This window comes from Cryptomeria japonica, chromosome 2 (genome assembly GCF_030272615.1).
Source record: "Cryptomeria japonica chromosome 2, Sugi_1.0, whole genome shotgun sequence".
Classification (NCBI taxonomy): Eukaryota; Viridiplantae; Streptophyta; class Pinopsida; order Cupressales; family Cupressaceae; genus Cryptomeria; species Cryptomeria japonica.
This window is the reverse complement of record NC_081406.1, coordinates 608,058,164-608,072,243: the sequence shown is the minus strand read 5'-3', so window position 1 is coordinate 608,072,243 and position 14,080 is coordinate 608,058,164. Positions and strand designations below refer to the sequence as shown.

The 14,080-nt window shown below is 33.7% G+C and overlaps 1 protein-coding gene across 1 annotated transcript in view; it reads left to right on the top strand.

Moving 5' to 3' along the window:
- The window catches only part of LOC131043863 (violaxanthin de-epoxidase, chloroplastic), a 40,994-nt gene extending 34,596 nt beyond the window's left edge, over positions 1-6,398 (top strand). Inside the window, exon 5 of the mRNA XM_057977090.2 lies at positions 5,823-6,398. Within this exon, the coding sequence (XP_057833073.2) occupies positions 5,823-6,150 (328 nt within the window). The 3' untranslated portion in view covers positions 6,151-6,398. The remainder of the gene's footprint in view (positions 1-5,822) is intronic.
- Positions 6,399-14,080: the final 7,682 nt, after the last annotated feature.

Here is a 14,080-nt window from a genome sequence, read left to right as displayed (position 1 = left end):
CCTCTTTCCATACTACTTTACAAGTTTATTACTTGCTCTTTGAGCAGCTTGTCATCCCTTTCAAGATTCTGACTATCTAGAATTTTCTTTAGCTTAGTTTCTGCCTGTTGTTGCTTCTCTTCTATAAACTCAATCCTCTTTTTTAAGCTCATGAGATCATATACATAGACCCTGGACAACCATAACAGCGGAGTGGTCATGGGGTTGTATGTGTCTTTAGAGTTTTCTCCTTTGCTGATAAAGTTTCAATTTTACTTTGTTTTGGCCTAGAATCCTCTTGCAGCAATAATTTATCTTTATTTTTCCCTTTAACAATGGCCTGATCAATTATTTCTCCTACCAGAGAAAGCATTTTGGCAATTTCGCATGTTTTTGGTAGGATCATAGTGAGTTTTTTCTTTGTGACTGCCTCATTTTTTTGGTTTGTCTGCGCCTCAAAATCCCTTTGTATTGTTTCGCATTTATGAAGATCAACTTTTTTGTCAGAACCAAATGCATTGGTTAGGGGATCCCTGGCAAAAAAGAATTCCAAGTCCCAGATAAATTCCCTGCTAGGATATTGGGATTTGAGTGTGTCTGTCCTATAATTTGGTGGTTTCGATTTCGGGGGATGCTCAAACCCTCCTTACAGAATCTCTTCAACAAGGAACCTGATATTTGCATCTGAAAACTGTCGGTTGTCTCAAATCTGTCTGCAGTAGAAACCCTGATCCTAGGGTTTTCGTTTGTCTGTTTTCCACTAGAAAAAGTGTTTCCTACTCTAGCCCCCTGGTCTCCATAATAGGATGCGTTGACTTTATCCTTGTTGGATAAGGGTTTATTGATCCAGTTTTAGAGATTGTTTAAAAAGTCCTTGATTGTTGCATTGAAAAGGAAGACAAAGAAGAAAAAATAAAGTCTGAGCATGAAAAGGAAAGAAAAGCACGTGGGTCTAACCTGTTTCTATTGATGCCTTTGGTTGAATCAATAAGTCTGGCCCCACTGCTCTACTAAGTCCCGCAAAGATCCCAAAAAACCCTCAAACCGTGTGCTATCTTCCACTGTATACACTTCGTTCCATGCGCTACCCTTGACTGCTCTGTCTTGAAAAAACTGAAAGATTTACCCACCTTTGATGGCTAAAGCTTCCTTGTCAAACAATTCCTAAGCTTTTGGAGTGTGTCTTACTCAGTAGACTTCACCTTCAAAAAAAATGAAGCAACCTCCAAAACCCAACAATGGTAGCTTTAAGGCAAAAAATGGTTTTCTTCGTATTTTGTGTTTGTGAAATGAGTTGCAAACACCAAATGTAGGTAGTTTAGGGCAAAATCTATCATTGGTGGGCATAAAAGAATTCTCAAATGTTTTATTTTGTTTAAAAATTGCTTTTGGGGGTTGTAGCTGCCACCCGGGTACATCCTGGGTTCACCCAAGGTACTGCCCAGGCACCCGGCAGTACCCTGGGCGAACCCAAGGCCACACCCACACCTGCACCTAGTCTTCAGGGGAAGGACCTGGTTACATAACATTAACAAGGCCTAAACCTTGGATTGCAATGTAGCATTCTTGCATTTTAAATGCATACCAATGGATGACTATATATCATAACTTGGCTTTCGAGTTTGAAGATATCCAATTATATTATTATTCCCTTTGTATTGGAATTGAAATCCAAAACATTGTAAAAGGATAACACATGAGCAGTTTGCATGCATATCTTGCAAAGCAGGCCCCTTGTAACTATTAGCTAATGTTTAAAATAAATTATCACAACCGTTACCATTAAGATAACCATGTGCATATCAAACATTACGCATGTCAATGCAGAAAATCTTTTACTCTTACCATTTGGCATGTGTTTATAAAAAGATACCGACCGACATGTGCATATCCACTTATTCCATTTGTGTTGGAATTGAAATCCAGAACATTGTCAAGGGACAATGCATGAGCAGTCTATATGCTCATATGTCTGCAAGGATAGAACCTGGCCATCCATCACCATTGTAAAATCAACCTTGCCAATGATCCATTTTAGTGTTAATGAGGTCCTTTGCTCCCCCCATTATATCAAAACCATGATAAATATGGCCAGTCATCTTGAAAGCATAGTTTACTCATTCCGAAAAGAAAAGTGTTCAAAAATTCTATATACCTGGTTGTATGGATACATGTCATTTAATGCATTTTTTTATCATTTACCAACAAAGAAACCTGAGCATAGGTGGCAACCACCTATGGTTGTGTATTTATATTTTAATTTCATGAGTTTGTCCCGATAATTCTCTTGAATGGTACTTTTTCACATGATGTACTTCAGTATGATAATTCTCCCCTGCATACAATATATTGATTCATTTATGTGTCTTCTTTTTCTTTCCATATTTTCTAGTTTTACGGTATATCTTCCAATGCAACTTTTTCTTTGAATCATATAATTTATGCTATAACTCACCATCATATTTATAGATTCAGCACCGTTTAGATTTTTGTTCTGCTTCATATTCTTACAGCTCTATGTTTTTTTAATGGATGCATCCACAGATTTCATAGGTTCCTGTATTCCCATATATGAATGTATCTTAGGTGGCTTGTTAGTGCATTTTGTGTCTCCCACACTTGGTAACTATAGTGAAATTCTATAGAAAATATGCTTTTCCCTAACTACATGACCGGTTTGGTTTAATTAGAATATTTATAATTTAAGTAAATTTTGAAAAGCTTGCATTTCAATTTAGTTGTCTAGGAATCCAAGTACATTATGTCGAAACGACTAATTTAGTTATGGATTCTATTCTGGTAGAGTATTTCATAGATGTGAAAAAAATAAACCTTGAACCCATTGCCTTAGGTCTTTTGGTATTATAGTACTTCATAATGGTTCCAAGTTTCAAGACACTCATGTTGTCAACATGAAACCCTAATACCAAGTTCTGGTACAATTCGGTACCCACATTTCTCTTTGACGTAACTTAGGCATTAATAGGATACTGAAATATAAATACTAGGCAAGTTTCTCCACGATGCAATACCCCAAACATGCAATTTCAAACTTACAGAGTTAAAGGGATTTCCAATGTTCCATAGAATTTTGCATGGGTTTTTAGTCAACACCTGAAACCCCAACACCCCAATTACAGAGTCCAATGCTTAAGAAACTTAAAATAGTGCAAAAGCAAGGAATGCCATATTAATGTATATATAAGAAAACAATACAAGGAATCCAAACCTCATGCTCAAAAATCTGAAACTGTAACACAATCTTCCGTACACTTGGCTTCTCTTTGTGAGACCAACATCTCAGGTACTCTCCCCTCGCACAATCTCAAACACAATAGAGACGGCCTTCTTCATGATCCCTTACTTGAAAACCTGGATGTTTTCGCTTTAATTATGTAGAGTGAATCGTCGCCTGGTGTTTTTGGTGGTTCTCCCAATCACCACTTGAAACCTCAAGAAAATTCCAAAAAGAGAGTTTGACGAGTTCAAATTCCACCGGTTAAGGTTTGCAGTCTTCATTTGTAGTACATTTTTATTTCTTCTTTTCTATGGAAGGTCCTGCAAATAAAATAAAATGATAGTGAAATTGTTTATATAGGAACACGCGTTTTTAGGTTGAATTTTTTAAATTATTGAAAAAAGATTATAATTTGTCATATAGGGGAAGAGCACCAGTAGCCTAACTTCGTGCTTCTCAAAATCTTACATGTAAATTTTAATTCACTTCCAATTTTTTAGAGTAGCTTATTTGGCAAGTCCCCTACTTATAACTAAGCTTTCAGCACCACATCATCAAGTATGGTGCCACATTAGCATGCTTTTTGCCAAGGTATCTAAAACAACCCAAAAAAAAAGTGAGACCAATAGGCGTGCAAAAGAGGCCCCAATAGTTGTGTCGCTGATGTTGCATCACTTGATTGGTTACTTTTTACAATATTAGTACATTTCCTAACAACTATTGGTACATTTCCTAACGACTATTGGTACATTTCCTAACAAAAATTGATATTTTATGTTTCAAACAATAGGTTTTATTTGTTCAATTTTTGAAACAAAAGGTATCAACAACCCTCACAACAATTGATACATGCTCAACTACTGATGCTCTTCCCTTAGTAAAAAAATTTAAAAAATAATCTTTTGAAATCCCTACTCTATGAAAATAGCTCCTAAAATCTTTATGTGGAATCACATCCTAAAAAAAATCAAATAAATTAAACATAATATTTAGTACAGTGGAATATATTGGTGAAGATGATAGGATTTCATTTACTAATGTGCTAGAATTTTAGAGTTTGGTCAAACGAATCCCTTAGAATTTGTAAAATGATTACCTTATGATGTGATTCAAATTTGTGTATACAAGACTAATCTTTGCGCTTGTGAAATTGAAATAGCACATAGAATTGAACCCAAACTCACAAGAGTGAACAGTTGAATTCTAATAATTGGAATTTTCTCACCTTGTCTTGTTGTGCCTAAGTCTAAAGTGGGATGAAGTTTATAGATACCATTTGAAAACTTGGTAAAGGAGGGTCATGTTTTTTCAGTCATGCCCATAGGTGGATTCATTCAATGTTGATGAATCAAGATTGGAGTAGTATGCTTATGATGAAGATGCAAGTTAATGATGCAAATAGGATGGTCTACAAGCCTACTATGATGTTGATGATTCCTCTATCTCCTAAGTCATTTGCAAATGAATAAGTAAAGTTCTTAAAGACAACAAAAGACCACATAAATCTACACTTTCATATCTAATCTAGGGTTGCAAATGGAACATCTAAGAATTGAGATTGATTTCTAGAATGAGTAATGATGGGAACAGGATAAAAAAAGGTCATGAGAAAACTTTCATGCAAGAATATGCCATTTGTAGAGATTATTATATAAAGTACTCTATATTTGAACAAGACCTAAAACATAAGGGACATGGGTGAGAATGTGTAATTTTCACCATCACACTTTAACAAGGACATTTAAGTAGTATTTTATCTCTAAATGAATTGTTAGATATGTATTTTATTTTAACACAGTTTTAAAAATACTAGTCAATTACCAATGAGGTTATTTGTCTTTATGAAAATCACTTGAAAAAGATCATGTTATTTTTTTTATTAGAATTTATCTATGACTAAAAATTGCATATTATATCATACACATCTTTCACAAACTCAAATTCATCTCTTATTAGTGGAGCCTTGGGACTTGTGCTTCTATTATAATATCCATTTAATCTTAAATTATGTTAACTCCATCTAAAATTAACTCAAGGTGTGCTCATGATATCATTCCTTTATTTTGTGCAAAATTAGTTTCCTTCATGATCTTATCTTTAAGTCCATAGTCCATTTTTTTATAAAAAACATTTCAAATATTATTTATTGTTTTATATGGATTAGGAATTGTGTTGTTATCATGGAAAATGAATTGGCAATGTTCATTGTGATAGGAATTTATCGCATTCCCAATAAAGATTGCTTGTCTCGAATCTAGTAGAAAATTTTATAACTTGGTCTTGTGAATACATAATCAACATGTTATTGTCTTTCTTTAAGATTTTTAAGATTATAAATTATTACTTAAGCTTCTATAAATATAAAATAATATTTTTATGACTATGAGAATATCATGTAAAAGGGAAAATTGTGGACACAACCTTTATTATGAAGAGAGATGGCAATGATATAATAGGTATTTATAAAAATATTATTCTAATTGTCTTCCTAGAATGAATTTAAAGAGATGGTAATTTAATCTACAAAAACATTTATTCAAATTATTTTTATAATGGTGATCTTGACATTTGTCATTACTGATAAAGTGTCTAAAAAATTATGCAGGTATATACTTTCATCTAGTATAGAAAATAAACCAAATGATTATATATTCATTTATTATCAAGGAAAAAATGATGCTTGGGAAGGCTATTCAGGTGCTATTGTTTATACGCGAACTCCAGCTTTTCCTTCAAGCATCATCCCTGAATTAGAAAAGGCTTCTCAAAGGATAGGACTGGACTTCAAAAAGTTCAAGAGAACAGATAACACATGTGGCCCTGAAGTTCCTTTATTAGCTAGATTAGAGAAAAAGATTAAGGAGAGGCAACAAGCAATTGCAAAGGAAGTAGAAGAATTAGAAAAAGAGGTTAAAATCATTGGAAAGTCATAAATGATTATATTTCAGAGATTTGGAAAGTGAATAGAGAAACTAGAGAGGATGCATAAAATTTCCAAAAATAATTGAAAAACAAATGAGGTGTCCTACCATGACCTACCTATTTCATTTAGTCATGTTGCCCATATGATGAATGACTTGTTTATGTAGATCTATTTGATGAATGACCTTATTAATCAATTGTATGGGCATTAGTACAAGTGTTATTCGATATAAATAATACATATTAGTGCATTGAGAGATGTTATAGTTTGTATGTTGTGGTGACACCTTATTTTATGTATCCAATTGATGGATGGATCATGTTTACAGTAGATGTATTATATTATATCATTGACTTAATATATGTCTATGCTTATTGTTACTTATGTTATTTGGTACTAATTTGTGCTCATCTTTTTTTATTGTTATTTGATATGTTGTGTTGGTTGATCAAAAATTTGAATGTCTTACAAAACCTAAACCACAATTATAGAGGTCTTCAATAAATTGTCATTTTCCTAATGTGGAAGCTTAATTATCAGGATTGCAATAATTTATTTGTATCTCTTCTTTCAATGCATTTTTTTATAATTCATGTAAATAAGGATGATGGAAGATCTATATGAGTTAGTGGGAAGATCATGGGAAGTGTATACACATAAAATTGGTTATGAGCAATTAAATAAATATTTTATATTTATTTAATAATTATTCTTCTATTAAATAGTTAATTTGAAAAGATTAATTTTTTTAATTCATTCTTCTATTAATTAATTAAAATATTTTATTAATTAATTAATTTAGCCTTTCTTCTAATCAATTAAATATCTAATATTTAATTACTCTTCTATCCACTATCCCATAGTATTCTTAATTAAATAATTTCCTAAATTATTTAAATCTCTCCCTCATCTGCACATCACTTCTTATTTGCCAGCTCATCCATCATGTGGCTAAAGCCATTAATATTTTTTATATTAATATATCATTATCTTCAACATTCATTTCATTCTCCAAATAATGTGTACGTACACACATTCCTCAACCTCCCTATATTCTCTCCAACCTTCCTACATCTTTGGAGGAAGTTGAATCCACTTGTCCTCTTATCCCTAAATCTTCTCCAACTATCCTATATTCTCTCAATCTTCATCCTCAATCAAGGTGAGATGAATGACACTTGTCTTCTCTTTCCACCTTTTCCTCCATCTTGTAGGAGTAGGAGGAACATCTTCCACATTTCTCTCTCATATCCCAACCTCTTGCTCATAGCCATCCAAAATTGCAAGATTTGATCATGACCGTTGATATTTGCCACCTAAGCTTATGCACTCAAAAATCTATAAATAGAGATTTCCTAAGCCATTTTTAAAAAAAACTAATAGTCTAATAGTCTAATTAGCTAATCTTGCAGTCATTCTAGGAGTCTTATCTTGCATCTGTGAGTTTGAGTTTGAAGCAAATAGCTTTTTTAGAGTTTTGAGCACAAATCATTTTCATAGCATGTTGGCTTAATAACATTTTCATATCATAGTATCAGTTAACTATCAGTCCATTCTTCATATGTCATCTTGGAAGCTACCAGTGCTTGTTTGAGAGCAAAATCATCTGCAACCAAGAACAGTGGAGTTAGGACACAATGAGGTGTAAATCATGGAAGGTGTAATCTTGTTTATTTTGTTTATTTTATGTTACTTCATTGGTTGAAGCTAAGTTTCCTGTAGCTTTCTATATTTTATGATGGACTAGAATAAGTTTCAGGATACTTCTTTGGAGTTCAACTTTAGCCTCAACATTTTTGGCGCCCACCATGGGGCTTAGGCCTCACACAAACTTCTAATATCTAGTCTTTTTCTTGCTAAAATATAGTTTAACGCATTTGTAACATGTTTTCACGCTTGTGTGAAATAGGACAACACTTTTGTGCAATAGGTTAGCACTTTTGTGCAGTAGGTCATTGCTTTTGTGCATTAGGTTAACGCATTTAGCATTTAGGTTAGCGCTTTTGAGTTGTAGTATAGCGCATTCGCTAGATTACGCTTCTGTTCCATTCCAAGGCAAAAATTTGAATTTTCATGATATGCTAACAAAAAAAATTACAGGTCTGAATGTCCAAGAATTGAGAATTTAAAAACTATTGATATCTGTGTGTGCAAGATTATTTTGAAGCAAATTTCATGCATTTACACATCTAGATAATTAGAGAGTTATTTTGGAGAGTAACATATCATATCTTTCTCATCTAGTCTAAGTAGGAGGAAAATCAACAGCATGCAACTTGCATTTGAGTGTCTTCTTTAAAGTAGTTGCACATATATTTTAGAAGGCTTAAAATAAACCTTTGTCTTTCATGCCTGTTGAAGTAGTAGGCGAGTATGCTCTCACCCTCATGTGGTGATCAGAAAACTAGACCTACTTCTTTTATGTGTAACCTTAAGAGGGCATGTCTTCCCGAATGCCTTGAAGGGGCTAGTGAGAAGAGAATGACCCAAGTGAGTACGACTAGAACCAAGTTTTCTAACTCACTATAATCAAATCACCTTTTGAGATGAAAATATCAGGGGACGGAGCATATTTGAGTCATCTCATATCGAACACTTTGTAGGGCCTTGAGGTCTCAATCATGCTTGCATGACTACATCTTGTTTGGTACTTTGTTGGGCTATAGGACTCAATCGCGTTTGCGCGACTTCAAAGGGTATCTTTGAACAAAAGCCTTTACAAAAAAACCATTTGTATTAGCTGCCAAAATCCTTCTAATTGTTGGCACAGGAGGTCGGACCCTTAAAGCAGCTCACACACATATGGTTCTTAGTAGAGATATGAAGTTTGCCATGGGGAGTTTTCATGGAAATTGGTACTTGGTTTCCCTGGAGAAGTGAGTTTTGAGGGTGGAGCCAGTGGGGTCAAGCACCTAAATTTCCATTTTGAATAGCATAGTCTCAAGGGAAACTCCATGTGAGATTCAACAATTATTGTCTCGACCTACTATAAGTTTTATGATTGCTTGTGCACTTTGCTTTCCAAACATTGTTTCTTTTGTGTATGCAAAGCGTTCTCTAAATAGTCAAAACTCGAAAAATCGTCATTCTAAAATAAGTCAAAAATCTAACAAACTTGCTGGAAAATTGAAAAAAAAATTAACACAGACAGAATCTCACTTTTATCCCGCAGAACAGTGCATTTGTTGCATAGAACAACATTTTTGATCAACAGTACAATGCTTTTAAGCTCTAGAATCACACATTTGCTCATTAAAGAAATGCTTTAACATCTTGAACAACACTTTTGCACCATAGTTTAGCGCATTTAGGATATAGAGCAGTGCTTTTATCCCACATAACAGCGCATTTATCATGCAAATTAGTGCTTTTAATCAATAGGTTAGCGCAAACGTTTTCCTGCATCTATAACAATGAGCATTTCCGTATATCAGACCAAAAATTCAATATTGTTTTCAAATACCCTTTTTCGATTAGATTTGTCTTCAACTATCACAAGTCTTCAAACTAGTCAGATAATTAGGTTATCAATCAAACAGGCTATTTCCAAAGGTTTTCATAAGCATAAAACATCCAACAAGTTAGTGATTCAACCATCTCAAGTGCAAAAATCAACATCATTATAAGTTTCTCATCGGGATATATCAAATCCTTTATCACGAAACTTGATCATATCAACCTTTGTTCATTATCTTGGATATATTGTTCCTATCTGAACCTAGGTTATATGAAAGAAAAGATTGCACTCACATTGGAATCAAACAAACTTGTAAACCATCGTATGCTTATATGACTTTTAAATATCACCTTAAGAAAAGAAAACCTAGTTATAAGGCTACTTTGAAGAAGGCAAGATTCTTGTACATCAATTGCAAAATCTTATTAAAACATAGGACATTCCTACACCATTTTTGTCACTGTTTACGTGGTTACAGAATGGAGTTTGATGGAGAACTTTTGCAAGCACATGCCTTTCAACAACAAGACACTTTATTGCAACGCACTAATAACGATGGTAAAATCAACAAAGCTTATCTTCCCAAACTAGTGATCACTATTTGAGTGGCATTTTAGAAGATCAAAACTTGAGAAGTTTAAATCAATCACATGCCAGTTTGGACTAGGGCTCAATACGAGCAATTCAGAAAACAACAAAAACAAATGGAAGAAGAAGATTCAATGTTTCAAGCTTTTGGATACATAGATGTTGATGAAGAGGTAATCAATAACACCATTAGAGACCTTGAACAAGATCACAAATTTGATAAACTAATGGAAAAGTAATTGGAAAAACAAAAGGGAAAGTACATCCTAATGTTGGCAAAATCAGAAGATAAATTGCCACAAGACTTTAACATAGAAAGTTTGAAACAAGATGCAGAGACAAGTAACCATCAAAACACTAATGATCCCAATAACGAGGATGTAAATCGAGTAAATCGTGAGGAAACAAGAGGAGATAAAACAAGAAAATACCATGATGATACAAGAAGAGAGCATGATGAAAGAAAAACTTATGAGGATGCAAGGAAAACCCATATTGATAATCCTTTATTAACTCTCACTCAACAAATGCAAACCTTACAACAACAAATATATGATATGCAGAATGGAACGAGTTCTAAGAAATATTCATTAGAGGACATCAACCCATATCCTTTTGACAAGAGTTTAAACATGATACCGTTCCCACAACATTGTGAAATCCCTAAATATGATAAATATGATGGGAAATTGGATCCTCAAGATCACATTAGGGAATTTTGCACAATCAATGGAATGGTTCTCAAGACTACCATCTGGAATTAAATCTTTTGAAGAACTTGTGAACAAATTTATCTCACAATACTCCTACAATGTAAGAAATGAGATAACAATGCTAGATCTATGTAACATCAAGCAAAAGAATGGCGAACCTTTCATGGTCTTTTTACAACGATGGAAATGAATATTCAATAGATATCCAAGAGATGTACCCGATCAAGAGAAAACGAACATATTCATTAACAACCTTATCAATGAAATGAGTTACCATCTTAAAATGCAATGTCCTCCTTTTGCTATAATTATTGAAAATGGTCTAAAGATAGAAGATGCCATGGTAAAGAAAGGAGAGTTAAAACTTTACAAAAATTGCTACAACAACAACAACAACAACAATGGTAATAATAACAATGACAAACCTAAATTTTGGTCAAAGAATAGGATTGTTACCAATGGAGGAAATGATGACAACAATGCTACCAAACAACAACCAATCTTCAACTTATCAAGTCAAGTACCAAACAACAACAATCAAGAGAACAATAAATCCAAGTCTTTCTTCTCCAATCCTCGCAGGAAATTCACAAACATTGGGGAACCTTTGGAATCAGCTTTGAAAACTTTTCTTACAAATAAATTGATTACCTTAACAGAAGCAAGAAATTATGAACCTCAAGTCAAACCTAATTGGTGGAATGACAATCATTGTTGCAGTTATCATCGAAACAAAGGACACCAAACTAATGATTGTCAAAGATTGAAGCACCTCATTAAAGATTTAATCGATAATGGAACTATCATAGTGGATGGTCATAATATGAATTAATCACATGTAGCATTCAAAACTCCACTTCCAAACTATGAAAAAGGTGAACAATCCAAACCAAAAGATGACAAAGACAAAGCTAAAGTAAACTACACTTACACATATGATGATGTTGTGAATGTCATCATTGGCAAAGACAACACACCTTCAGAACCAATCAAGATTATTACAAGAAGCAAAGCGATGGTTACATTTTCGGTTATAACAAATGAGTCAACATCCACTTCAATACAATATAACTTAGTGGAACAATTGCATAAGATACCCGCTCAAATATCAACTTTGGTTCTCCTAAATTTCACCTATGCAAAAGGAAATATTGGAAAAAGCTCTAACAAAAACAACAGTTTCAAAAGACCTGGATGTGGATCAATTCCAAAACATGGTGAAACACCTCATAGCCCCACATTGCTAATCCATTATTCTGAAAATGATGATGCATCCTTGCAACACCCTCACAATGCTCCCATACATGTTGAAGTCACCATTCATAAAACCCGTGTCAAACGCGTACTCATAGATGGTAGAGTTGGCTTAAACATTTTTACATTAAGTTTAATAAAGGCTTTAGGATATTGAGAAAATACAGTAGATCCAAAGAAGAAAATAACTATCAAGGCTTATGATGAGGAAGAGCGTTCTTCTAAAGGGACTGTGGTGTTGCCAATCAAAATAGGACCTGTGAAAAGAGATACATTGTGCCAAGTTCTGGACTTGAATTTATCTTATAACATTCTTATGGGAAGACCATGGATTCATGACATGCAAGCAGTTCCTTCCACCTATCATCAGTGTGTTAAATTTCCTCGTAATGGACAAGAATTCACTATAGCAACAAATTCCAGTCAATATTGCAATAATATGAAACCAACACAAGATGCAAGAGTTCCACATAACAGAGAAGAAGTCTATCTCACTAAAGAAACTCAAGAAAAATTATGGGAAAACTTTGAGAAAAAGTTCAAATTAAATGATGAAGGAATGGGAAAGTATTATTTGCATAACTTACCACTTTCACCTAAATCATATGGAAAACCTACAAAGGCTTAACCAAGAATCACACAAAAATTAGTTGAAATGTTTGATGGAGAATTTGTTAGAGCTGGAACACTTGCGGAAGAAACTGAAAACAAAGATATTCTTAGTTGGTTGTACAGAGATGAAACCATAGCAATAGTTGCAGGAGTTGATATTCCCACATGACAATATGGCAATGGTTACAAGATCATGCAAAAAATGGTATATGAAGGAAAAGGACCAATTGGCAAGTGACAAGAAGGTATTTCAGAACCTATTTGTCCTCACACACAATCTAAAGAAGATAAATCAAGACTTGGGTATCCCAAATCAAAGCAAAGGCAACATAATTATCAACATCCAAAGTGGAGAAGAAAAGAAATCCCTAAAGAAGAACCATGGAAAGAAAGGCTACATCAAGCAGTAAATACAATAGCTAATAAATAGAAACAACAAGAATATTAGAAACAACAAGAAGAAATTGCTATGAAAAGAGAAGAAGCATCTTGCAAACAAGTTCAAGGAATACAAGCAAGCGTGAAACCTGATCGAGATATTCTAGATGCAGTAAAAGAACAAATGGCCAAAATCAAAGAACTCTTCTCACCATATAACATTCTTGTCAGGTATAGTGGTGTGATTCTAGACAATGATACGGAAACGGATTCAAACGAATATGAATGGGATCCGGATCCATCATCTGATGTATCGGGTGAAGAAAAGGATGAATAACAAATAGATGTTACAAATGAAGACTCATCTTTCACAAAACAAAGAGTAGAGTTGGAAATAAGACAAGAAGAAATCAAAATTCAGAGGAAAGAGGCATATGAAAGACAACAAAGGAAAGAAGATGAGAAAGATCAAGAAGTGACACCACAAGAAACACAAATAGTCATTAATCAATCATCAAAAGATCAATAGAATATAAGATCTATATCAAATGTTGAGCAAGAAATAATAATGTATGGAAGAACCATAGAAGAACTAATAGAAAGTAAAGCATAAATGACTATTATTCCAAAAGAAACTGAGTTCGAGAGAAGACAAAAGATAGCAAAATAATCCTCTATGTCAAGTATACAAGTATGCCAACTTCAAGCCACAAATGAATCTATTGAAGTTAACCAAGAAGGAACATGTAGTATCAAATATGTATGCATTGATATAATCCATTCATTTGAGGGATAAATGTTAGATGATGAGTCACTTGAGAGCGAATCCCAAAATACCAATCCCGATTTCATTAGATCTAATTGGAGAGAACTTGGGAGAGACTATCCTTAAGAGAGTTCTATCTATGCTATTATCTACTCTATGCTAAACTATGACT